General features: G+C 37.0%; 1 protein-coding gene across 6 annotated transcripts in view; it reads left to right on the top strand.

Annotated features, from left to right (window-relative positions):
• The window catches only part of PUS10 (pseudouridine synthase 10), a 66,860-nt gene that overhangs the window by 25,064 nt on the left and 16,588 nt on the right, over positions 1 to 25,208 (top strand). For all 6 annotated transcript variants that reach the window (XR_003794958.1, XM_029232363.1, XM_029232364.1 and 3 more), the window contains exons 5-11: positions 12,732 to 12,766; positions 16,010 to 16,121; positions 18,313 to 18,374; positions 18,671 to 18,716; positions 20,757 to 20,821; positions 22,337 to 22,422; positions 23,478 to 23,603. Coding sequence is in view for 5 of the 6 variants with exons in the window: in XM_029232363.1 (XP_029088196.1) it covers positions 12,732 to 12,766; positions 16,010 to 16,121; positions 18,313 to 18,374; positions 18,671 to 18,716; positions 20,757 to 20,821; positions 22,337 to 22,422; positions 23,478 to 23,603 (532 nt within the window). In the remaining variant the exon portion in view is untranslated. The remainder of the gene's footprint in view (positions 1 to 12,731; positions 12,767 to 16,009; positions 16,122 to 18,312; positions 18,375 to 18,670; positions 18,717 to 20,756; positions 20,822 to 22,336; positions 22,423 to 23,477; positions 23,604 to 25,208) is intronic.

The raw sequence follows: 25,208 nt of genomic DNA on the forward strand, positions 1-25,208 counted from the left end.
GGTAGGTTCCCTGTATGCCCACTTTCTGGAGAGTTTTTATCATAAATGAGTGTTGAATTTTGTCAAAAGCTTTTTCTGCATCTATTGAGATAATCATATGGCTTTTCTTCTTCAGTTTGTTAATATGGTGTATCACATTGATTGATTTGCATATATTGAAGAATCCTTGCATCCCTGGGATAAATCCCACTTGATCATGGTGTATGATCCTTTTAATGTGTTGTTGGATTCTGTTTGCTAGTATTTTGTTGAGGATTTTTGCATCTATATTCATCAGTGTTATTTGTGTATAATTTTCTTTTTTTGTAGTATCTTTGTCTGGTTTTGGTATCAGGGTGATGGTGGCCTCATAGAACGAGTTTGGGAATGTTCCTTCCTCTGCAATTTTTTGGAAGAGTTTGAGAAGGATGGGTGTTAGCTCTGCTCTAAATGTTTGATAGAATTCACCTGTGAAGCCTTCTGCTCCTGGACTTTTGTTTGTTGGAAGATTTTTAATCACAGTTTCAATTTCATTACTTGTGATTGGTCTGTTCGTATTTTCTATTTCTTCCTGATTCAGTCTTGGAAGGTTATACCTTTCTAAGTATTTGTCCATTTCTTCCAGGTTGTCCATTTTATTGGCATAGAGTTGCTTGTGGTAGTCTCTTAGGATGCTTTGTATTTCTGCAGTGTCTGTTGTAGCTTCTCCTTTTTTCATTTCTAATTTTATTGATTTGAGTCCTCTCCCTCTTTTTCTTGATGAGTCTGGCTAAAGGTTTATCAATTTTGTGTATCTTCTCAAAGAACCAGGTTTTAGTTTTATTGATCTTTGCTATTGTTTTCTTTGTTTCTATTTCATTTATTTCTGCTCTGATCTTTATGATTTCTTTCCTTCTGCTAACTTTGGATTTGTTTGTTCTTTTTTCTCTAGTTCCTTTAGGTGTAAGTTTAGATTGTTTATTTGAGATTGTTCTTGTTTCTTGAGGTAGCCTTGTATAGCTATAAACTTCCCCCTTGGAATTGCTTTTGCTGCATCCCATAGGTTTTGGATCATAGTGTTTTCACTGTCATTTGTCTCTAGGTATTTTTTGATTTCCTCTTTGATTTCTTCAGTGATCTCTTGGTTATTTAGTAACATATTGGTTAGCCTCCATGTGTTCGTGTTTTTTTCGTTTTTTTCCCTGTAATTCATTTCTAATCTCATAGTGTTGTGGTTAGAAAAGATGCTTGATATGATTTTAATTTTCTTAAATTTACTGAGGCTTGATTTGTGACCCAAGATGTGATCTATCCTGGAGAATGTTCCGTGTGCACTAGAGAAGAAAGTGTAATCTGCTGTTTTTGGATGGAATGTCCTTTAAATATCAATTAAATATATCTGGTCTGTTGTGTCATTTAAAGCTTCTGTTTCCTTATTTACATTCATTGTGGATGATCTGTCCATTGGTATAAGTGAGGTGTTAAAGTCCCCCACTATTATTGTGTTACTGTCAATTTCCTCTTTTAGAGCTGTTAGCAGTTGCCTTATGTACTGAGCTGCTGCTACGTTGGGTGTATATATATTAATTGTTATATCTTCTTATTGGACTGATTCCTTGATCATTATGTAGTGTCCTTCCTTGTCTCTTGTAACATTATTTATTTTAAAGTCTATTTTATCTGATATGAGTGTTGCTACTCCAGCTTTCTTTTGATTTCCATTTTCATGGAATATCTTTTTCCATCCCCTCACTTTCAGTCTGTATGTGTTCCTAGGTCTGAAGTGGGTCTCTTGTAGACAACATATAGATGGGTCTTGTTTTTGTATCCATTCTGCAAGCCTGTGTCTTTTGGTTGGCGCATTCAATCCATTCATGTTTAAGGTAGTTATCAATATATATGTTCTATGACCATTTTCTTAATTGTTTTGTTTTTGTTTTTGTAGGTCCTTTTCTTCTCTTGTGTTTCCCACTTAGAGAAGTTCCTTTAGCATTTGTTGTGTAGCTGGTTTTGTGGTGCTGAATTCTCTTAGCTTTTGCTTGTCTGTAAAGCTTTTGATTTCTCCATCAAATCTGAATGAGATCCTTGCTGGGTAGAGTAATCTTGTTTTAGGTTCTTCCCTTTCATCACTTTAAGTATATCATGCCACTCCCTTCTGGCTTGTAGAGTTTCTGCTGAGAAATCAGCTGTTAACCTTATGGGAGTTCCCTTGTATGTTATTTGTCATTTTTCCCTTGCTGCTTTCAATAATTTTTCTTTGTCTTTAATTTTTGCCAATTTGATTACTATGTGTCTTGGCGTGTTTCTCCTTGTGTTTATCCTATATGGGACTCTCTGCACTTCCTGGACTTGGGTGGCTGTTTCCTTTCCCATGTTAGGGAAGTTTTCGACTATAATCTCTTCAAATATTTTCTCGGGTCCTTTCTCTCTCTCTTCTCCTTCTGGGACCCCTATAATGTGAATGTTGTTGCATTTAATGTTGTCCCAGAGGTCTCTTAAGCTGTCTTCATTTCTTTTCATTCTTTTTTTTTTTTATTCTGTTCCACAGCAGTGAATTCCACCATTCTGTCTTTCAGGTCACTTATCCGTTCTTCTGCCTCAGTTATTCTGCTATTGATTCCTTCTAGTATAGTTCTCATTTCAGTTATTGTATTGTTCATCTCTGTTTGTTTGTTCTTTAATTCTTCTAGGTCTTTGTTAAACATTTCTTGCATCTTCTCGATCTTTGCCTCCATTCTTTTTGCAAGGTCCTGGATCATCTTCACTATCATTATTCTAAATTCTTTTTCTGGAAGGTTGCCTATCTCCACTTCATTTAGTTGTTTTTCTGGGGTTTTATCTTGTTCCTTCGTCTGGTACATAGCCCTCTGCCTTTTCATCTTGTCTACCTTTCTGTGAATGTGGATTTTGTTCCACAGGCTGCAGGATTGTAGTTCTTGCTTCTGCTGTCTGCCCTCTGGTGGATGAGGCTATCTAAGAGGCTTGTGCAAATTTAGGCTTTCTATCTTTTGTCTTTGGAAAATTTTAGCAACAAAGGAGTAATCTGTTTCTGTTTCTTGAAGTTCTGATAGACTACACTTAAGAAAACATTTTAGGGAGTACTAAGGGGAGATCTTTATTACTTTTTCCATTTATTCTGTTGAAGGTTATTGGTCTATATGTGTTTGTTCATTCATCTTGAGTCAAATTTTAATTATTTGTATGTTTCTTCAAAATTGTTCATTTCAGTCACATCAGTAGTTCTCAGAGTGTTGTGTAGGGACTACTAGGCGTCCTTGCAAGAGATTCATAAGGCCAAAAGTATTTTCATAATATATATAATTATTTGCCTTTTTCATTCTCATCCTCTCAAGTGGAGTTTTCCAGAGGCTACATGATATGTACTATTGCAGCAAATTGAATGTAGAAGCAGATATGAAAAAACAGCTATCTTTTATTAAGATATATACTGAGGAAATTGCAAAAATGTACTGCATTCCCATTCTTCTAAATTATTTTGTTTGAAAAATATAATATTTAAAAAATGTTTTTTATGTTAGCATGTAGTAGATTTATTACTTTGTTATCAATTTTAGATGAATTAATATTTTTAAATTTTTTAGTTTTAATTACTAATATTATAAATATTGATAGATATAACCAACATAAACAAAAGCTATATTGGGTTCTCAAAAATGTTTAATACTGTAAAAAGTCGTGAAACCAAACTGTCTGAGAACCACTGATCTAGATTTAATAATTTAACTTTTTTGAAAATACATGTACTTATCAGCTATGTTTCTTGAAATCTTCTTTGAATAGAATATTCTGCCTTCTGCCTTATGGGTATGTTTATATATATATATGTATATATACGCACACACACACATACACACACATATATATACATACATATATATATCTGCATCTGTACGTACACATACGTATTTGCTGCATCTTTGTTTTTTACATATTTATTGTGTGTCTCTTCATGTGTGCTTGTGAGCAGAACCCCAATGTAGATAGAAGAACTGGCCCACTTGGTATTTTGGATCTTCTTTGTGGCTGATTTTGTCCACAGGCCAAGTTTACAGAAGTGACTTAGATATGTGAACTGGCAGACTTCTGATGGTCGGCCTGGATGAAAGGCATGGAGTTCCTGATCTGTAGCAGAAAGAGTGGGAGGCTCTCCCAGGGAAGTTGCTGTCATAGGCCAGCCCTATGCTCTGATGGTTACATTGGATTTCTTTTTTTGTGGTACGCGGGCCTCTCACTGCTGCGGCCCCTCCCGTTGTGGAGCACAGGCTCTGGACACGCAGGCCCAGCAGCCATGGCTCACGGGCCCAGCCACTCCGCGGCATGCGGGATCCCCCCGGACCGGGGCACGAACCCGTGTCCCCTGCATCGGCAGGCGCGGAGTCTCAACAACTGCGCCACCAGGGAAGCCCTACATTGGATTTCTTGAAACCCATATTGTGTCCAGGGTAGGAATCCAGAAAACTCCCTAGACTGAGTCTGCTATATACAGGATCCTGGCCACTATGAATCCCGCGGTCAGTACTTTTCTGGGGCCTGCAGTCTATGCATGCCAGCTGTCTGTCCTCAGTGTACCCTCCTCCCCAGTCCCAACAAGATGGACTATTTGATCTTCTTATCCATGATGACTATCTAGAAGCCTCTGGCTCTGAAGGCCAGTGCCTGTGGAGATGTACTGCAGGGCACAGATGAGATGCCTGGGCCTGGTACCTCCTGCCTGCTACCTGTGCACTGGGAGCTCCTTCTTGGAAGGGAATAATCCAGCACAGTGAGGCATAGGGTTACAAGCCAAGACCTAGGACAGGGTTTTAGCTGTTAAAGCCTCAACTTATTCTTTCAGCAAAAGGGCTGAGGACTGTTGAACAAGGGTTAGTTTGAAGGCATTGAGATCCAAGACTGGAAAAGACCCTAATCCTTCTCCTTGCTGTACCTGTCAAAATCATTTCCTTTATCCAGAGGCAGGTTGAGCAATTGCTTGGATTTTTTCAGTAGCCTCCTAAAAGCTGTCCCTGCTTCCATGCTTGTCCCCTGCCACTTTAAAAAGTAAATCAATTCATGTCCTTCCTTTGCTTACCCTCCTATGTCTCCCCATCTCCCTCAGAGTAAAATCAAAGTCCTTTAATTGCCTACAAGGTCCTATAGTGGCCCTGCCCTACCACTGCACCTTAGTTCTTTGACTTCATCACTTGATACTTGTTCTCTTTCCTGACTGTTCCAGCCACATTGGACACAACAGGCACACTTCTGCCTCAGGGCCTTTGCATTGCTATTCTCTCTGTCTAAAATATTTCTCCCTCAGATATATGTATGGCTTATTCCCTCACCTCCTTCATATCTTTTTTCCTTCTCAGTGAGCCTTTCCCTTACTACCCTGTTTAAAATTGCAAATTGCTCTTCTTCCATTCCTCTTTCCTGTCTGTTACTTTTCTCTACTGTATTTATCATTTCTCATTGCATTTATCACATAAAACAGCATGTGATTTGTTTACTTATTTTGCTTGTTTTCTGTTTGACTATAAATTTTGTAAGGACAGGGATTTGTGTCTGTTTTGTCTACTAATATATGCCTACCACACATGGACACAGTGTTATTTGGCATTGACTATAGTCACTCTGGACGATATCCAGCATGTCTTACCCAGGTTCCCAGCAGCAGCAGCAGTGGCAATTTATATCTATCCAATGATCAGAGTAAGAGGAAGAAAGGGGGAATGGGAGGAAGGAGGTTTTTCCTTCTCCTCTGCTCCCCAGGGACCCTCATACTTTTTTTTTTGCTGAAAAACACAAAACCTTTGAGGTTGAGATAATATCCTTAGAGAAAGAGAGAGAAAATTACGTTCCGCAGTAAATAACAGTTCTATACTTTTTAACATGCTATATAAAAAGAACAGAAAATTAGAAAATGTCTGGCTTCATTTTCGTTTTTCTCAACACTGTGGAGAAAGAAAATGTAGAGGATTGGGGTGGCTTTTTAATTACGGCTAACAGAACATTTATTTATCAAAACAGACATCCAGACTCAGTGTGTTAGTTTTACATCACAGGTCTGACATCTGAGATTCTGGGGAAAAGAAGAGTGGCAGGGAGGTGACGGTGGTGAGGAGACATGGGGGTAGCTAAGTGGAAGAGTCTAGAGGGGTTCTAGGAGGATATTCTCCCTACCTCTCTTTCTGCCACCATTCCTGACACCAAAGCTGACCCAAGGTGAGGAGCAGGCAGATGTTCAAAGTGTTGCAGACTGCAGGGTGGGGAGGAGGAGGAGGAAAGCTCAGGCAGTTTTGCTGGGTGGGAAGAGGGAATAAGAGTTTCTGTTGTTACTAACATCATTATTGAGCCTAGTTCCCAACTGGCTATTTGTATGCAAGAAAAATACATAAGAGAGTGTGTGTGTGTGTGTGTGTGCGTGCGCGTGTGTGTGTGTGTGTGTGTGTGTGTTGGGAGAAGAAGAAAGAGCAGGGCGTAGTACTTATAGCTGCCCACACAACTATTGTCATTTCCCTGTTGGTGCACGTCTATATTTGCTTTACCCTTGTAATTATAAATGAGTCCAAGAGATGTGTAGGATTCAAAAGACTTCAGAGTTTCAAGGGCAGTAGTGGTAATTTAGAAACCCCAACACCACTGTTGATCACCAAGTCCTGGTGGTCTGTGTCTTTATTGTCTCTTACAGCTGCCCCCTCCTCTCCATTCCTACCGCCACTGCCATATGTGTTATTTCTTACTTGAATTACTGCTTTCGTTTACAAAACGTCTTCATTTCCCTTAGTTCCCATCTTCTTCCTCTAGTTCCCACTGCAACCAGAGTGAGCATTCCTGATGACAAATGTGACCATGCTACTCCACTGCTTAAAATCCTTCTGTGGCACCATATTGCCTTAAGTGTAAAATCTAAACCTCTTAGCATGGGTACACTAGTTCTATGACCTTAGTCCTGCTTCCTCCTTCGCACTTCGCAGCCACACATCCTCAGCTCTTTAGGGACCACTAACCTTTAGTTCCCAGAACCTTCCTCATGCTCCGTGACTTTTGCACAACAGTTTCCTCTGTTTGGAATGTACTTTCCCCACTCTTCACCCAGTTAATTCTCAATCCCTGATTTTTCAGAGCTCAGATTAGGTGTCACTTCTTGATAACTCTAATGCCAAGGCTGAGCTGAGGATGCCCTAAGTGTCCACTCAGAATATGTCCTTGTCACAGCCCCCACCATTCTGTATTTTTATTTGTATTAATATTACTAATCATTATTATGGTTTTATTATCATTTTACTTACCTTTATTCTCTCCTAGTTCACGAGTTCCCTTATGGGCAGAAACTAGTCTTTCAGGTCTGTTTTCTCAGTAAGGATATCACCACATAGGAGGTACCCCCCAAATAATGAAGTGTTGAGCCCCTTTATCTTATAGTTGAGAAACCAAGACTCAGAGAGGTAAGCCACCTTGCAAAGTGCTCACACAATATTTAGAGTCTAGTGTTTGTTTCCCTCTGTCAAGAATTACAGATTCAGGTGTCTGTAAGGGCCAGATAGGCAACAAATATGAAAGAAGTGGATTGTCTTTTTTAGAGTCATTCTGACATTTTTCTGAACATATGCCTGTTTCACACTGTATTTTCCCATGTATAATAAAGAAATATTTTTGTACAAGAAATACTTTATTTTTCTCTTAAGCTACCGCATAAGAAAAACGATAGTGTGAAGATGATGATTATATTGTGACTTGATCAATTATAGAAGATCAAATGTGCTGCCATGGGAATTTGTATACACATAATGTGGCACTTCATGTTATGGTTTCAATCTTTGGATTCATGCCCTAGCTTGGCACTCAAAATCTGCTGACCTTTCCAGTTTCATCTCTAGTCTCTGAACCCCTACTCACATTTATGTACACACATACATACCCCAAGCTCCAACTTTACTGAATTGTAGTTCCCCAACATGCCTTTTTTTCTTTTTATTGAAGTGTAGTTGATTCACAATGCTGTGCCAATCTCTGCTGTGCACCACAGTGACTCAGTTTTATACACATAGACATGATTTTCTATATGCTTTTCCATGATGGTTTATCCCAGGAGATTGGATATAGCTGCCTGTGCTATACAGTAGGACCTTGCTGTTTATCCATTCTAAATGTAATAGTTTGCATCTACCAACCGCAGACTCCCAGTCCATCCCTCTCGGCAACCACAAGTCTGATCTCTATGTCAGTGAGTCTGTTTCTGTTCTGTAGATAGGTTCATTTGTGCCATATTTTAGTTTCCACATGTAAGTGATATCATGTGGCATTTGTCTTTCTCTTTCTGACTTCACTTAGTGTGATAATACTTGCATCCATGTTGCTGCAAATGGCATTATTTCATTCTTTTTTTACAACTGAGTAGTATTCCATTGTATATATGTACCACAGCTTCTTTAGCCATTCATCTGTCAATGGACATTTAGGTTGTTTCCATGTTTTGGGTATTGTGAACAGTGCTGCTAATGAACATAGGGGTGCATGTACCTTTTTGAATTATAGTTTTTTCTGGGTATGTGCCCAGGAGGGGGTTGCTGAATCATATGGTAATTCTAATTTTAGTTTTCTGAAGAACCTCCATACTGTTCTCCAGCAGTACAACTTACATTCCCACCAACACTGTAGGAGGGTTCCCTTTTCTCCACACCCTCTACAGCATTTGTTATTTGTAGACTTTTTAATGATGGCCATTCTGACCGGTGTGAGGTAGTACCTCATTGTAGTTTTGATTTGCATTTCTCTAATAATTAGTGATGTTGAGCATCTTTTCATGTGCCTATTGGCCATCCATATGTCTTCTTTGGAGAAATGTCTATTAAGGACTTCTGCCCATTTTTCAATTGGGTTGTTTGCTTTTTTGTTGTTGAGTTGTATGAGCTGTTTGTATATTTGGGAGGTTAAGCCCTTGTCGGTTGCATCATTTGCAAATAATTTCTCCCATTCTGTAGGTGGTCTTTTCATTCTTTTTATGGTTTCCTTTGCTGTGCAAAAGCTTGTAAGTTTGATTAGGTCCCATTTGTTTATTTTTGTTTTTGTTTCTATTGCCTTGGGAGACTGACCTAAAAAATATTGGTACGATTAGAGAATGTTTTGCCTATGCTCTCTTCTAGGAGTTCTGTGGTGTCATGTCTTATGTTTAAGTCTTTAAGCCATTTTGAGTTTATTTTTGTGCATGGTGTGAGGGTGTGTTCTAACTTCATTTATTTACATGCAGCTGTCCAACTTTCCCAATACCACTTGCTGAAGAGACTGTCTTTTTCCCGTTTTATATTCTTGCCTCCTTTGTTGAAGATTAATTGATGATAGGTGTGTGGGTTTATTTCTGGGCTCTCTATTCTGTTCCATTGATCCATATGTGACAACATGCCATTTTTAATTCCTCCCCTTCTCTCTCTGTTCTTCCTTCCTTCCACCTCTGCTTGAATCAGCCTCAATCCCTGGCCTTACTGTAACCCACTCTCATAGTTTGGTGCTGGATGCACCCCCAGCTCAGAACTCTAAGCTTAAAAGCCATTCCCTGGACTTCCCTGGTGGCGCAGTGGTTAAGAATATGCCTGCCAATGCAGGGGTCACAGGTTTGATCCCTGGTCCAGGAAGATCCCACATGCTGTGGAGCAACCAAGCCCCTGCGCTGCAACTACTGAGCCTGCACTCTAGAGCCCGGGAGCCACAACTACTGAGCCCATGCACCACAACTGGTGAAGCCCACATGCTCTAGGGCCCGCGGGCCACAACTACCGAACCTGCTTGCTGCAGTTACTGAAGCCCACACGCCTAGAGCCTATGCTCCGCAACAAGAGAAGCCGCCGCAACAAGAAGCCCATGCACTGCAACATAGAGTAGCCCCTGCTCACCACGACTAGAGAAAGCCCGCACACAGCAACAAAGACCCAACGCAGCCAAAAAAAAAAAAAAGGAAAAAAAAAAAAAAAACATTCCCAGGCATAGAGTTTCCATGATGTGTGTATACAGGTATATGCTTATGTGTGTGTGTCTGTATGTCTGTGTATGGCCAGAGTGCACAAGCACTTTTAGCAAGCACGTTATTCAACTGCCCCATTTAACAAAGCTGAGCCCAGGATTAAATTCTGTGGTTTCTGAATTTTCAGGAGGTGACATGCTGCCTTTGGTATCAGATTTGATTAAACTTGATAATTATAATGCCATTTGGTTCTGTTGCGGAGGAAGAATTAAATTGCTTACTCTAGAGAATGAATTTTTTCCACTAAGAAAAAGAACATTTATTAAAATTATCTTGGTGACTGAAAGGGGGAAATGTACTTCTTTTTCCTCATCAGAAGCAGGTCCAAGGCATTATTAGCACGTGATAAAAATTGAATAATTGAGCAACACTGACTACTTTGGGATTCAGGTTTCCAGCCCCTGCTGTGTGATTAGTTCAGTCCAACCTGCTGGCATGCTTAAGCAGGGAACCTGCAAAGGATTAGGAAGGAAAAACCCTTTAACAAATCTCAGGTACTGAAGACATTTGATTTAATTTTACATGTTACACATGGTAATCTGGTTTCCCTTGGCAACCTCCAGTTCTACCCTACTTTATAATCAGAGGATGGCAGGTGGATTACAGACTTGATGGCATCATCTGGAAGTGACCATAGGGAACAGAGTTTGCCTCAAAAGAGGAGAGAAAAAGGTCAATATAAAAGGACAGAAGAGTCTGAGTTCCCTTAAAAAAAGGACAGATAGTTCTCTATAGCTCAGATACCCATGAGGGTTTCATTGATGAGGGAGGTTCCAGAACTACTTATAGCAGAGCAGTTTGGGACGTGAGGGAAAGGGATCAAGCCTTTTAAGTCTTTAAAGGGATAATAATTTTATTACTTGTGAAATACAGATAAGGTTTTAATTCAAAAATGACAGTAATAGTTACCATTTATTAAGTACATGCCAGGAATCTTACTTGGTTCTTTACGTACATAATTTCATTAAATCCTTATAATATCTCTGCAAGGGGAGTATTAATATCCCTTTACAGATGAGGAAACAAGTATTTATTGATCTGTTAAATAAAGTATGGAGGCTGAAGGAAGGTGGGGTAACATTGAATACAAGGTTTCAACTTTAGTCGATTTATTTATTTTTTTATTATTTATTTATTTTTTCTATGATCTCAAAGCCCTATAAGTCTTAATAGCCCCTGTTACAAAACAGTATACTAAGTAATGTCCATTAATGATGACCTTTAGCCATCCAGAAAAATTTAAATTACAATCATCTTAGTCTAACTCTCTTATTTTATACATTAGGAAACAGAGTGCCAGAAATCTGGTAAAGCCTAAAGCCAGGTCTTCTGACAACTCATAATTTGTGTATTACACCATGCCCATGCACTTTCAGAGAGAGCTTGAGTAAATGGAAGGCAAGAAGGAAGGGGTCTTGCAGCGCTATAAATGGTATTAGTTTGAGCTAGCAAAGTAAACAAACTAACAGATCGGAAGGTACTGATGAGACATTTAGGCATTGGGAACAGTTCTAGTTCTTACCTAGCTAGTGACTAATTTATTCTGCTTGGCTCATGTCTGAACAAAGTAATGCACATAATGTTTCCAAATGATCCTAAGTCTTTAGCAGTCTCTGGTGCCCCACCAGCCACTTGAAGTTTAAAAGGACAGGGTTCTACATATGAACAACAAAAGCTGTCTCTCTCTCTCTCTGTCTCTCTGTCTTTCTCTTTGTCTTTGTCTCCCTGTCTCTCTCTCTCTGTCTTGCTCTCTCTGTCCCTCTCTTTCTCCAGGTCTTGAAGTGGATGTGACTGGCCATTTTTGTGACATGTAGAAGCAGAGACTACTTATGGCATTTTATTGACTTACACACGTATGCTTCTGTCATGTTCACAGAATGCTGTATATACGAGGCAGGCCATGTATTACCTTTCTTTAAGGTGAAAGCTATGGGAGTCTAATGGCAAACTGAGAAATCTTACTGTCACACACTTACCATGCAAAGCATTTTATATGAATTTCACTTAATCCTCATAACGACCATGATTGTGAATGTTATTGTTTTCATTTTAGCAACTTTTTCAGTTTTTTATTAATCCTTCCCAGAACATTCTCCCTAGCATTTAATTATGAGAATTTTCAAAACTATATTAAAGTTGAAAGAATTGTACAGTGAACACCCATATACCCACTTAGATTCTATACTTGTTGCTATTTTTCTTTATTTGCTTTATTATATACCTATCAATTTATCCAGCCACCCATCTTAGTTTTTGTTGTATTTCAAAGTGAGTTATAGACATTAGCACATTTTACTCCTAAACACTTATATGTGGATATCATTAATTAGAGTTAAAAATGTTAGCTCTATTAAAAAAACAAAAAAAACTGAGTCCTTCTTTGGAGACATAGTATGTACTCCTCAATCACTTTGAGCTTTCCCCTATGAAATAGTAAGATATTTAAAAATATATATATAAGCTACCCATATTAAAAAACACTTGTAACTCATTAATGAGAAATAGAAATCTGTGGGGAGGAGGGGGATACCACTGTTGAATTCGTAGGCCACAGCAAGCCGGCACTACAAAGTGGCATCTTACCTCACTTCTGATTTTAAATGAGATTGAGGTCATTGCTGCATTTCTGAACACTAACTCCTCTCCTGAAAAGGAGAGTTTGATTAGCCAGTTACGTAAGCAGTTTACTAATGATATTGGAACCAAATTTCAATGAACATTTTTTCCCTTTTCTTTCTGGGTGTGACTAAATTGCCTACAGCATGCTGCATGGTTGCTGGTAAAACAGGAAATGGGGTAAGTAATTTAGGTAGGGAATTTTTACTACCCTTTAAATATAAGCTACCTTATTCTTAAAGTACTTTTACTACTACTATCTCTTTTTTTAGACGGAGTTCACTAGCTGCTAGAGAAATTGGCACAAAGAGGAAATTTTTATTGTATATATTTAAGGTGTTAACCTTGTTTAATTGGTTTATTTGCACAGCATATTAATAGTCTATTAAAGCAGACTCATTTTTTTTTGGTAGATTTATCATGAATGTAAATGCATGTAGTTTGGCAACTTATTTTAAAGGAACACATTTTATACTGGTCTTAGAAACTAAATTATAAAACTAATTATGCTATAAAAGATACATAGTAAAGTCCTAGTTAAGGCAGAACAACAGTGAGTTTATACATAGATAAGACATAGAAAACATAGGTCCACAATCCTTTATCTGAAACCCTTGGTGCCAAATGTGTTTTGAAATTTAGAATTTTTTAGACTTTGGAAATGTAATGCAGTATAAATACCATATATAATATACCCATCTCCTCCAGGGTCTGGGATAGTACTATATAATCAAACATTAATATTTCTGCAGTGAAATATATGAATAGTCACAATAAATTTGATAAACAAAGTCTAAATAAATAGCCTCACATGTTCAAGTCAGAGTTTGGTTGCCAACTGAGTTAAGGAAAAAATCTTTAATTTCCCAGAGCTTTCTGGATTTTGAAATTAAAAATTTTATACCAGTATGAAAAGGACCATGTGACTACTGGAGTTTCCTGTGTACTCTGGAAAGAAAACCACAGAGAGAAGTATAAATTTCTGTATCAGAATCTCATACTTGGTGTTTTATAGAAAATTAGTTGATTTGGCTTTTTTGTGTGTGTTGTATTTCACATCTGCATTTTTAAAAGGGTAATAACCACATATTTATTAAAGGTTTGGGGGTTCTGTTAGGTTATGTTAAATTAGTCTCAAATGCTTGTGATTCTGGCGTAATAAAATTTGATCCTATGTTTGAGAAATTTGTTAGCATAGTCAAGTCAGAGCATGCTATTTTTTAAATGTTTCCAGTTTGCATCTACCTTGCTTGCTGTTGTTATTTCTTATTGAAGGATTTTAAACTAAGCTTAGTTCTTCCAAAAGATCCTGATCAATATAGGGATACTAGAACAGAAAAAAATATAGAATAGTAGTCTTTTCTCTCAGTGTCCCTAGTTCATTCTAATATCAAAAGGTTGTGGAGGAATTGCCGTTAAAGAATTGATTCAAGGAATTTAGGAAAAAATGTATTGGATATTTTGGTTCATGTTTGCTTTAGAATGGTTATCCTGTTGTATCTATAGCAAAAGTGATCCTAATTAATATCCTCATCATTAGTTATCTAGCAGAGGAAAGAGGGAAATGCAGTTACTAAGTATTAAATTGGTACTGAATTTACCTTAATGACTACTGATTCCCCTAAAGGACCATCAGCCATAAGCTAAGGACCTTTGTGAAAACATTCACCCTAAATTATATTAGAAAAGCTATTAGCCACATTCAACTTGCAGGATTGAAAATATGGAGTTTTAAGTATTATATTTTTGCCTTAAATGTGAGGTTAAGGTTTCCAAAACGTCTCTTAACGCTTTCTTATAGCTCTTTAATCTGGAAGGAAAAAATTTCTTTTGAAGTTTTTAAACTGGATTAACGTGCTTTAAATGTTTTTCAGAGACATGAGGGACTTAAAGTATCAGTTTTCTTAAATATATAATGAGTAATGTTTTAATCCATTTTTAGGATTGGCTTTGGCTACAATCCTTTGTACTCTCTAGAGTCTAAACAATTTTTAAAGGGTTTTCCATTCTTGTGTTTTCTGTTTCACCTTTTTATTCTTTAAAATGTGTGCTCATACCTTAATTATTTACTTTTCAACTGCGATGCTATTTTATGCAAACATCATTAGTTAAACTGTTGATACAATATCAAGATAGTCTAAAAATTTCTAAAATGTTTCTGATAGAGAACTAGGAACAGTTTATGAAGCTAAAACGCTCAGTGTTTGAATAAGTTCTTAAGTGTAAGGAAGTAACTTAATTTTTTTGTCAGATGTAGGGCTTATCAGAGTATTTCATTGTTAAACCACAATCCCAAAGCTTATGAAAGCATTCTGTTTAACCAGTTATTCTCAGCTGGATAAGAATGGGTAGATCAACTATTTCTTAATTTGCATTTTTTAGAGGGACAGTGGTCTTTATGTGTGTGTGTGTGTGTGTGTGTGTGTGTGTGTGTGTGTGTGTATTTAGATCAATTAAGTTTAGCCATTAGCTAAATTATTTTTTGTTTTCTACCTGTAATTCTTAGTGTCTTTTGGTCTTGAGGAATTAAATTACAATGGATATTGACTATATTGTCCTTTCTAATAGTGAAAATAGGACATTGAAAGAAATGATTCATAAGTTGGCCTAAACACCTCTTTTGTTAAAAGCAGTCCTGTAAATAGCTATAGGACTGATTTGAAGTTTTAATTATTTGAATGATACGGCCTGTTTAATAGTGATACTGCAGAGTAGGACTGTTTAAATATTACCATACCATGTTTTTCTTTCCTTTTTCTTCAGTTCCTTTCTGTCTCATTTTAGGTTACAAACTAAAAGCTAGAACTCATAATTGGGACTTCCCCAAACCTATTTATTGGCTCATGAGTAGATTTTGGGGGAATGTAAAATATTTATTGAGATATTTATATGTTGTTAAATTGATGAGCATTCTAGAACACTGATACTTTAGGATTTGATACTTCTTCTTTACCAGTAAAGAGAAGTACAGCTTTTACATTGATTTCCCAAAAGTAAGCCCCCATTATCAGGAAGAGAGTAGATACAAACATTTTTGGTCTGAGATTATTGTAATACACAGTTTGTAGTTTCTAAGCAATAAATAATCCTCTCTATTCCACCTTTCCATCTTCTGATGTATAAATCCTGGAATCTGGCAATTCTATCTCAGAAAAACCTCATTTGTATGCTTTTGTCTTTGAAGCTTCAAAAACTGTCTTATATGCCATTAAAAAAAAGCAGTTTCTTGATTCTACTAGAATATAGGTCCATGAACTGAGGAATTTTTGTCTGCTTTGGTCTCTGCTTTCTATCTAATGTGTACAATAGTGCCTGGGACATAGTAGGCACTCAATAATATATACTTTTTAATAATCACATAAATTCTTACTTTCATAAAAATGAAGCTTTTCATGTCAGTGAATTAATTTTTATGTTATTCAGAAAGCAGAGTCTGTCGCTGGAAAGAAATGATACAGTTCAGCTAAAAGAAGCCTACAAATGGATAACTCACCCCCTGTTTTCAGAGGAACTGGGTGTTCCCATTGATGGAAAGGTATTGGGTCATCAGCATTGTTAATTTTATTCTGTGGTTTTACTAGTTTTATTTCATTAAATGGCAGAGTTTTGGTTATCCAAAAGAATCTTCTCTTTCAATAATCCAATGAAGGATTTTTAAGATTTTAAAATGTTAATTTCTAACAGTCTTAAATTGAGGTTAAAGTTTTTCTTTGTGTCTTTTTTTTTTTTAAAGATTTCTTTGTGATCCAAGACACTTATAACAGGTGCAGTGTATCCTAATTGACCTTAAAAGGTTAGAAGTGAATCTTTGCCTTTAGTATATTTATAGTTTAATTAGACAGACAGATTTACTGATACAAAGCTAAACATAAATAACTAGGAACAAGTGTGGAGTCAGCTCTAGACTATTTAATTTTGGTTATCTGTGGCTAATTTTGTTTTCAAATATGCAGACAGACCCTATTCAACTACAGTGAGCATGGGCTCAACCTATCCCACCTTGTTGGTATCTCAGGTCCCTCTGTTTAATTTTAAGCAGACTGCCTTTGAAACCAGAACACTTACCATCTCCCCCATTCCAAGGCAGACCTTGCCTCAGCCTTTGAAATGGATTGAATTTTAGGGAAGAGTTCAATAGGTTTCCAGAGATGGAAAGAGGACATATTCCCAGCTCCTCTTAAATTAGACTTTAATAGTATGGCCTCATTGCTTCATCATTTTGCATGAAGGAAATTCCCTGAATATCAGACACACCCCTATTCAAGTAAAGTCACAAAACCATCTTTCAAAGCTAAGTAATTAAAAAATTTTCCTCGTTCTGAATTATATAGCTCTGTTTCCCTCTGTTAGTAAGAGTAAGCTCTGTCCTTTAAACTGAATACTAACAGAATAGAGAATAAAACCACTTCACCGATAGTATGAAGAGGAAATGAGGTGATGAAAGTACTTTGGAAATTAGAGAAGTCATTGATGCAAAATATTTTAACCTCAAATTTCAGTTTGAAGCACAGATAATTTTACATGTTGAATCAGTGAGAACAGAAAATAAAAAACAAAAGATGCGGTAATGTTCTAATGGATTCAGGATGAATGAAGTTTTCTTGAGTAAAAGGAATGTGTTGCAATTTTAATTTTATTTTGTAGATTAGAGCAAAAATTTAGCTATTCACTATTGTGATTATAGAGTCGCTGATAGGCCTGCTGACGATCCAATGCAATCAGTAAATATAGAACACAATAAAAGAAAAATTGTTACATGGTATGATATTTATATATTTTTCTCAGTGTGGAATTTTGTATAATCTCCATGGAGGTAAATGTACATAGAGTATGAACTTGTGCTTTTTTGTGTACAAGGATGTTCATTGTGGCATTTTTTAAAAACAGAAAAAACTTAACTACAACTTAAACGTCCAACAGTCCCTAGAGTGGAAAAGATGTTCATGATGCAATATTAATTGAATTAAGCAATTTTCCAAGTCTGTTTAATATACAAAGAAGTATATACATTTATGTTTATATTCATAAAAATGGCTAGAAGGAAACATGCCAAACTGTTACTGGTTCTACCTCAGTGGAATGGGATTGAAAACCCATCCTATTTGATTATTTTATAATTTATTATGATCACTTTTTTAATAAAACAAAAAATTAAGATCTTGCTTTTAAAAGTCAAATCCGTTAAGAAGTTTGAGCACTTAAAACAAGCCTCATACAGAGTTTTTAAGCATGTGCATAAAGTGCTATTTGCTTTGCTAATAATTCTAATCATAGTACTGAAAGGAGTAATTCTTCATTTCTTTCAGTTATCCCTTTCCAATTCCCTGAATTCTCATTCATCTTCATACCTAATTGTACATTTATATATTTTTCTCAGTGTGGAATTTTGTATAATCTTATACAAAATTTATACATGTAGAAAAAATATACTTGTACAAAAATGTATACATGTACAAAAAATCATACAAATTTATTTTAAAATTTGTTTTAAACTTGTTTTTTGTAGGATCACTGATGATTGAGTTTTAGAAGTTAAAAAAAAAAAAAAGACGATTTCCTTTACAGCTGCCCTGTGAACAAGCTGATATGAAAACAGTAGTATTTCCAGTTTTTCTTGTCACTCTTTTTCTGAGCCAACCTTTGAGAGTTAATTTCTGTTTCCATTCATAAGTTGTTAGATGTTAGTTTCCTTTTGCTCATCTTTAAACTGTCTTTATAATTTTTAGAGCTTGTTTGAAGTGAGTGTGGTCTTTGCTCACCCAGAAACAGTTGAGGATTGCCACTTCCTGTAAGTTACAATGTAAACAACAATGCCAATTGTGCAACATTGCTAATATTTTTTGATTTTCATGAAAATAGTATTGCTCTTCTTTCTAATGAGCCTGTCAGAGCTTGTCATGTCTTAGTAGGTTGTGAGCTGTCTGACATAAGGGTCTAGGCAAACCAATGCAGCTCATATAGGGATTCATTTTGTCTGCTTCTGATATCCTGAATTTAGCAGCCATGTTGTATAAAATATATTTGAATTTTATCCTCCCCAAAATAAACTCATTAATCTTTTATATTACCTTGAATTTTACTTAGACGTGCGATATGCCCAGATTGTTTCAAGCCAGCCAAAAACAAACAGGTAAGGATTCCTGCTTCTTACTCTTTAGTGAGTTTTGTTTGAGCTGAATATTCAAATTAACAACAAAAAGGATATGCATTACAAATGTTGGCAATCTATTATACTAAGAATCAGTCTATAAATATTTCTATTTGCTACATTTATTTCCATTTTTTCAATTCTCAACACCTTTGCCTTTGGCTGGGAAGTCGTAACACACAAATGTTCTCATGCTTGTGTCAGTGTCTGGATTGTTTCCCCAAGATTATGTCATCTGGGAAAATACCTGTTCAGTATCATCACCATTCCAAACTTTTGTCTAATATTTATTTTCTAGAAATCGGTATTTTGAAAATATAATCCAAAGTAAATTATTTTATTTAGAACAGTCCTGAATTAATAGAGCCTATTTCAGGCTACATTTGCCAAAAGGTATTTTATTTAAACTCTCCTTTACTGTCTGATGTGAGCTGGTCTTCATGTTAATGAGAAAAATTAGTTAGCGTGTACTTTTAGTTTCTATTATGCCAGGATAGAATAGCATGGTATGATATTGGCAAGCTTTCACACCCCAGTTACTTAACTGGTTTTGTGTAGACTCAGGCATTCCTAGTTTTACCGACATCCATTTTGCTGTTGTGGTTGTTAAAAAGAATATAAGTTTATTGCCAAAGATACATCTTTTGGTCTTTCCTCTTGCCTGGGGTGGGAGGGGAGGGTTGGGGAGTTTGTAACATATGCCAAATACCCTGTGTGGAAATAATCAAAAATGCAGGAAGCCTAAAACACTTCTTGCCTCCTTTTCTCACATCATGGTATACCTAGAACATTACCATGTTTGGCCAGCACCCTGAGGTTAACATATGAAGTTGCTCTAAGTTGTAAGCAATAGGCCTGGGGGTTCTCATTGTTCCAGGCCCTGCCCCTCAGCCCTTGTGAACTAGAGGGATCTGGGCACAACTGTAGCCCAGTGGTATGCTTTGCCATACCAATTGGGAAGTTCTGCCCAAATGAGCTGTAAGCCATATTTATATTAAAGATCTAGTTTTATTTGTTATCTTTGAGGAAGTATATAAGTACCAGCATCAAATAATAGAGTAAGGAAGTTTTTGTCAAACGATCATGGACACCACGCCATTTGGCCAGTAGGTGTTGTATAGTCTTAAATGTAGTTTTCCTGCCTTATGGCTGGGAATAATTTGAATGACCTTTTGAGATTCTTTCAGGCCTAAGATTTCATATCTTAACAAACAGGCACTTAATTTTTAATTCTAACCCTACGACACTTTAGGGCTCCCCAGAATATGGTTTAGAAAATCATTTTTTGATGATAAACTGTTTAGATACCTACATTATTCTTCTTTTCAGTCAAGTATAATCTCTCATAACAGAAGAAATAATTGTGATTTATCATAATGACCACAAATATATGCACTAATTAGTTCTAGTATGTCTACCATGAGGTTTGGCTTTTCTTATTTTAAAAAACCCAGAGTGGGACATTTGTAGATGCCCTTTTATTCAGTATAGTGGATTCATTTACTTTCTCAGAGGTTGGTGAGTGATATTGAATTGCTAGATGCCAAGTCAGGCTGGTTGGCTCTGTTTTACCCCTTACCCTGGCAGCCAACTCCTAAACTATATACCGTGGCCCCTGAAGGGATGTAGGGAAGAAGAGGTAGATGGGTCAGTCTAAATTTCTTTTGAGGTCTAGGAAAAAATATTCAAAGCACATTTCCTGCAATGTCATCATTTTTGTATTTGAAGAATACCACATTTTGAGGGGAATGGGAGAGTGCAGTGAAGAAGACATTCTGCTAGATCCACCTGGTATTATAGACATAGACTAGATTGAAGAGAAGGGTTATAGGGTCTACCAATCACAGAACTGACAGTATGAACACTTGTGCTTCATTTATTTTCTTGAAGTTATTAAGTATTTCTCCCTTTTAAGTATGGTTTAAAATGATATAATTTCTCCAACCATGTTCTTTGTTTCAACTCTGATGTTTTCTTATATAGGTGATAAAATGTCTTTTCTTTTCATTTTACCCTATATAGTCAGTATTCACTAGAATGGCAGTTATGAAAGCTTTGAATAAGATTAAAGAAGAGGATTTCCGCAAGTAAGTAGAATTATAGAAACAAGAAATAATCATGGAATTTTAGAATAAAGGGAATGTTAGAAATAATCTGCATTATCTCTAAAACAAGACTGGATATATTTTACGGAACAGGATTGTGTCTTAATCTTTATTATATCCCCAATCCCTGGCTCAGTATCTGGCATGTAGTGGTGTTCAGTAAATGTCAAATTAATATTTGAATTTATGAATCATGTCCAACTTCTTTATCTTTTAGAGGAGGATATTGAGGTCCAAAGAGGGAGTTGACTTGCCTAAGATTTCAACTGGGCAATAGAGAGTGGACATAGAGCCAGGTTTCCTGATTCTCCAGCCTACTACTGGCCCCATTACATCCCTCGTCCTGGATTTCCTGTTATTGTACATCTCCAGAAGAGGGAGAAAAGGGCTCCTGAGTTTCCTTTCTTATTAAAATATACTGAACTACAGTAAATCTTAGATTTAATTCTCAGTGTGTTCATTTTATTTAATAAAATATTATCATAGTTATCCTTCCAGCAGAAGTTATGACGAAGGTTTCATATATTTTTCTGACTAAACATGAGTCTCAGAATGGAAATATATTTATTAAAAAAAAATTTTTTTTTTGGCCACGCTGCATGGCTTGTGGAATCTTAGTTCCCCGAGCAGGGATTGAACCTGTGCCCCTTGCAGTTGAAGCACAGAGTCCTAACCACTGGACTGCCAGGGAATTCCCTATTAAACTTTAGGAAGTAAAGACAGTTACTCTCTACAAGCAATAGTTCCTGAGTTTCTAAGTGCTTTCTTTGTTAAGACATCTTGGGAAACGGAATGAAAACTTTAAGACAAGCATTTTGGATTAAGTCCACATCTAGTCATTTACAGGTAGATTCCATTCCATGGCTTTGGAATTTCTCAGATGGTGGACAGAGAATAAAGCCATACATTGCTCTTTCTGGTCTGTCCTCAGCTGGATTGAAGTTTCTTAGCTAAAGGACAGAGTCTGCCATATTCCACTTTTTCTGGCTCTGTGGTCTGATTCCCAAGGTCATAGTTGAAATGAAGAGGAAAAAGAGAGAAAAATGTTCGAGTACCCTCGCCACAGGTGGGACATGCTCATGTGGCCAGTCTCTGACTGCACACCAGCTTTACCCAAATGACTGAGGACCTTGTCAGCCAGCAGCAAGTGTTCATGGATAGCAAAATGAACCTGGAGAGGTTTCCACTACATATAGATGCATTTTTTTCCCCAAATCTCCAGGTTGATTTTGGAAACTGTCATTTGGGAACATGAGGCCTCCTGAGCATGAATGTTATTAGCGAGCCCTTATTTACTTAGTGCCACTCTCATGTATTAAAAGTGGTACTCCAGAGGCCTAAGAGACCCTTATGGTTCCAAAACTTAAAATTAGGGAGAGGCTTAGTCCTTGAGAGACTCAGGCTCTGTGTAACTCAGACAGTGCTGATTCATCTTAGTTATGTGTTTCAATATCATGTCTGGAAAATAGTAGCTGTAAAATTTATTTTGTTTTGCAGGCAGTTTCCTTGTCCTCCAAACTCACCAAAGGCTGTATGCAGTGTTGTTGAAATTGAATGTGCTCATGGTGCTGTTTTTGTGGCTGGTAAAATATTTAGTCCAGGATATACTTACATTGTCAATTTTCTCTCCTTTCTGAAAAACTCAACTAACTCCTCCTCTGTTTCCTTCTTACTGTTGTTATTAATTTCTGATTAGTTAACTCTTTTGAGAACTAGAGCTGATAACCAAGTTTATTGTAGGTTCTGTAGGCATTCTTAAGGGTCACTCAGGAGATTTGTTATTTAAAATGCCATGTTGAAGGGAAATGATACTTCCCAGGTTTAATAGTTTTCATCAGAGATGGCCAGGTAAAAATATGGGTACATGTACAGACCTGAAACTGGTCAGGAGAAGGGAGAGGATGTTTTATAACATGAAATCAATCCTGAAAAAAGTTATTTTATTATCTGCAAAATGACTAAACATTTGGCTTCTGCCTGGAAAAAGAAATTGTTGCATTGACTTTCCCAAGAGGTAAATCGGGTAGACAGTTCTTGTTTTGAAAGCTACAGCTGTTTCATAGTAATAGCTGAAATGAAATTGCTCTTTAGTCTTGAGTATAATATCCTGCCCTGGTGTAATAAAAGCTACCTGCCTTGGAGTAGCTTTTTTCATAAAACAGTGAGTCATATTCTGTTAGGGTTTTTTTTTTTGCTTACAAAAACTTCAAAATTTCCTGTATTTGAATTCTTTGGAATACATTATCACCAATGACTATTACACTGAGAGTGTTATTAACCAGGCATAAAAACAGTAGTTGCTCTTTTTTTAAGTGATTCATAGTGTGTTCCATACTATTGTAACTTGTTCAGTCAGCCAAAAAGATTAATAAGTATATTGAGCATTCCTTTAGAACTCATTTGATGATTCATACCATGTCTTTAGCCATCTCTTCTATTGCTACCTTAAATTTTTTCATTTAATTATGTGTATGTGTTGACTCTCCAAATTAGATTGTAAGTTAGTTGAAGGCTAAGCCTTGTTTTATATCATAGCACCTAGGATACTGGCACTCAATAAATAGCTGTTGCTTTCCTTTTTATCCTATTGTGTTAAGCACACCATTCCATCCAGGTGACCTTTATATTTCTTTGGCAGGGAGATATAATAAATACTCCAGGAATCTACCACAAACTCCTTGGATAATTGATGGAGAAAGGAAGCTGGACTCTTCAGTGGAAGAATTAATTTCAGACCATCTTTTGACAGTGTTCAAAGCAGAGAGTAAGTGTTATAATATCCATATTTTAGTTACATTGTCATTCATGAATAGACTTCTTGGAGGTGGCAGAAAAGATTTCTATATTTTGTAAACCACCACCAAGTCTGGGCCCCTTGGCTGGCAGCTTCCTGTGAACAGGGACTGCTGTGTGCTGAGCTCCTCTGCCCTGGGCTGGATTTGCGCCAAGGTGCCCTAGGATTTCTCTCCTCTCTCAAGATTACGCTTTTTCCTGGGCAAATTCAAAACAATTGAAACTACTTTAAATGAATGCACTTAAGCTCTGACCTTGGGAGACCTTGAGCCTCTGCCTCTTTTTGGGAATATGAGGTAATTAAAATACAGCTTCCACATCAAGTGCTGTTCAAGAATAATCACTGGCAAATGCCCAGCTTCCATCTTAACGGCTAAAGTGTCCTAGAATAAAGTTCAGGCCTAGAGAAAATAGATCAATAGCTACCATTTTACAAAGACTTAATAGTAGTTGTGTTGTTTTAATTTCCTAAGTATTAATGAGCCCAGGTTTGTGGGGTGAGTCAGATCCTGTCAGGCATATGCTTTCTTTGCTCAATAGGGCTATCAGGTCAAAGGAGTAAAAAACCTTGTGATTTCACCTAGGATTAGACTAGAGGAAAGGGACTAAGATTTCAATCACAAGAAACCATGTTGTACATCAGGAGAAACTGTAGACAATGAGTAAGTATATCATACTCTTTGGAGTGGGTCTCCTAGCATAATTAGAACACCTTTTTAAAAAATATTTATTTATTTATTTGGTTATGCCGGGTCTTAGTTGCGGCAGGCAGGCTCCTTAGTTGCGGCATGTGGGCTCCTTAGTTGCGTCAGGCAGTCTCCTTAGTTGTGGCATGTGAACTATTAGTTGCGGCAGGCATGTGGGATCTAATTCCCTGACCAGGTATTGAACCCGAGGCCCTGCATTGGGAGCATGGAGTCTTAACCACTGCTCCACCAGGGAAGTCCCAGAACACCTTTTTTGAAGGACCAGATAGACCAAGACATCCATCTTTTTCTCTGACAAACCTTAAGACAAGCCTGCTTTAGGAATGGCGAGCAGGTGACCAAAATGAGACATGGCTATCCCTTCCAGCTCTCTGCTTGTTAAGAGGAAAGAGAAGCACTTCAAAAACCATATCCCTCTTATAATTTGTTGCCTATCAGGTAGGTGGGCCCTTTTAAAAAGGGCCTTTAAGAATTGTTTACTGAATGGAGAAGAAAGTAACTTAGCAACGTAATATTTTTCAAAATCTTAGCTGTAAAGGGCTATTGCCACGAGCTTTTACCTACTTGATTTAATATTTACACGCTGATTATCTCCTAAGACTTATCCAAGTTACGAAGAAGTGAAAATAAAGCGTTAGCATGAAAAGTGTCCTTCAAACTCTTTTTGGGGGGCTACCTTATTCCCTTTCTGTAAGAAAATTCAAGATTTTGTTCTGATTATTTGGGTCCCAAGGAAGCCTCCATTACCAAGAGGGCTGTTGGGGGGCTCTGAAATAGCTATATGTTTCCCCCTTGAAATCTTTCTTGAAGGTGATTTGTTGTCATTTTCCATTTGAGGAGGGGAAAAAAATTTCTCCAAACTGAAAATA

Source organism: Monodon monoceros, unplaced genomic scaffold (assembly GCF_005190385.1).
Source record: "Monodon monoceros isolate NGI ecotype Baffin Bay Population unplaced genomic scaffold, NGI_Narwhal_1 Super_Scaffold_19, whole genome shotgun sequence".
NCBI classification, from domain to species: Eukaryota; Metazoa; Chordata; class Mammalia; order Artiodactyla; family Monodontidae; genus Monodon; species Monodon monoceros.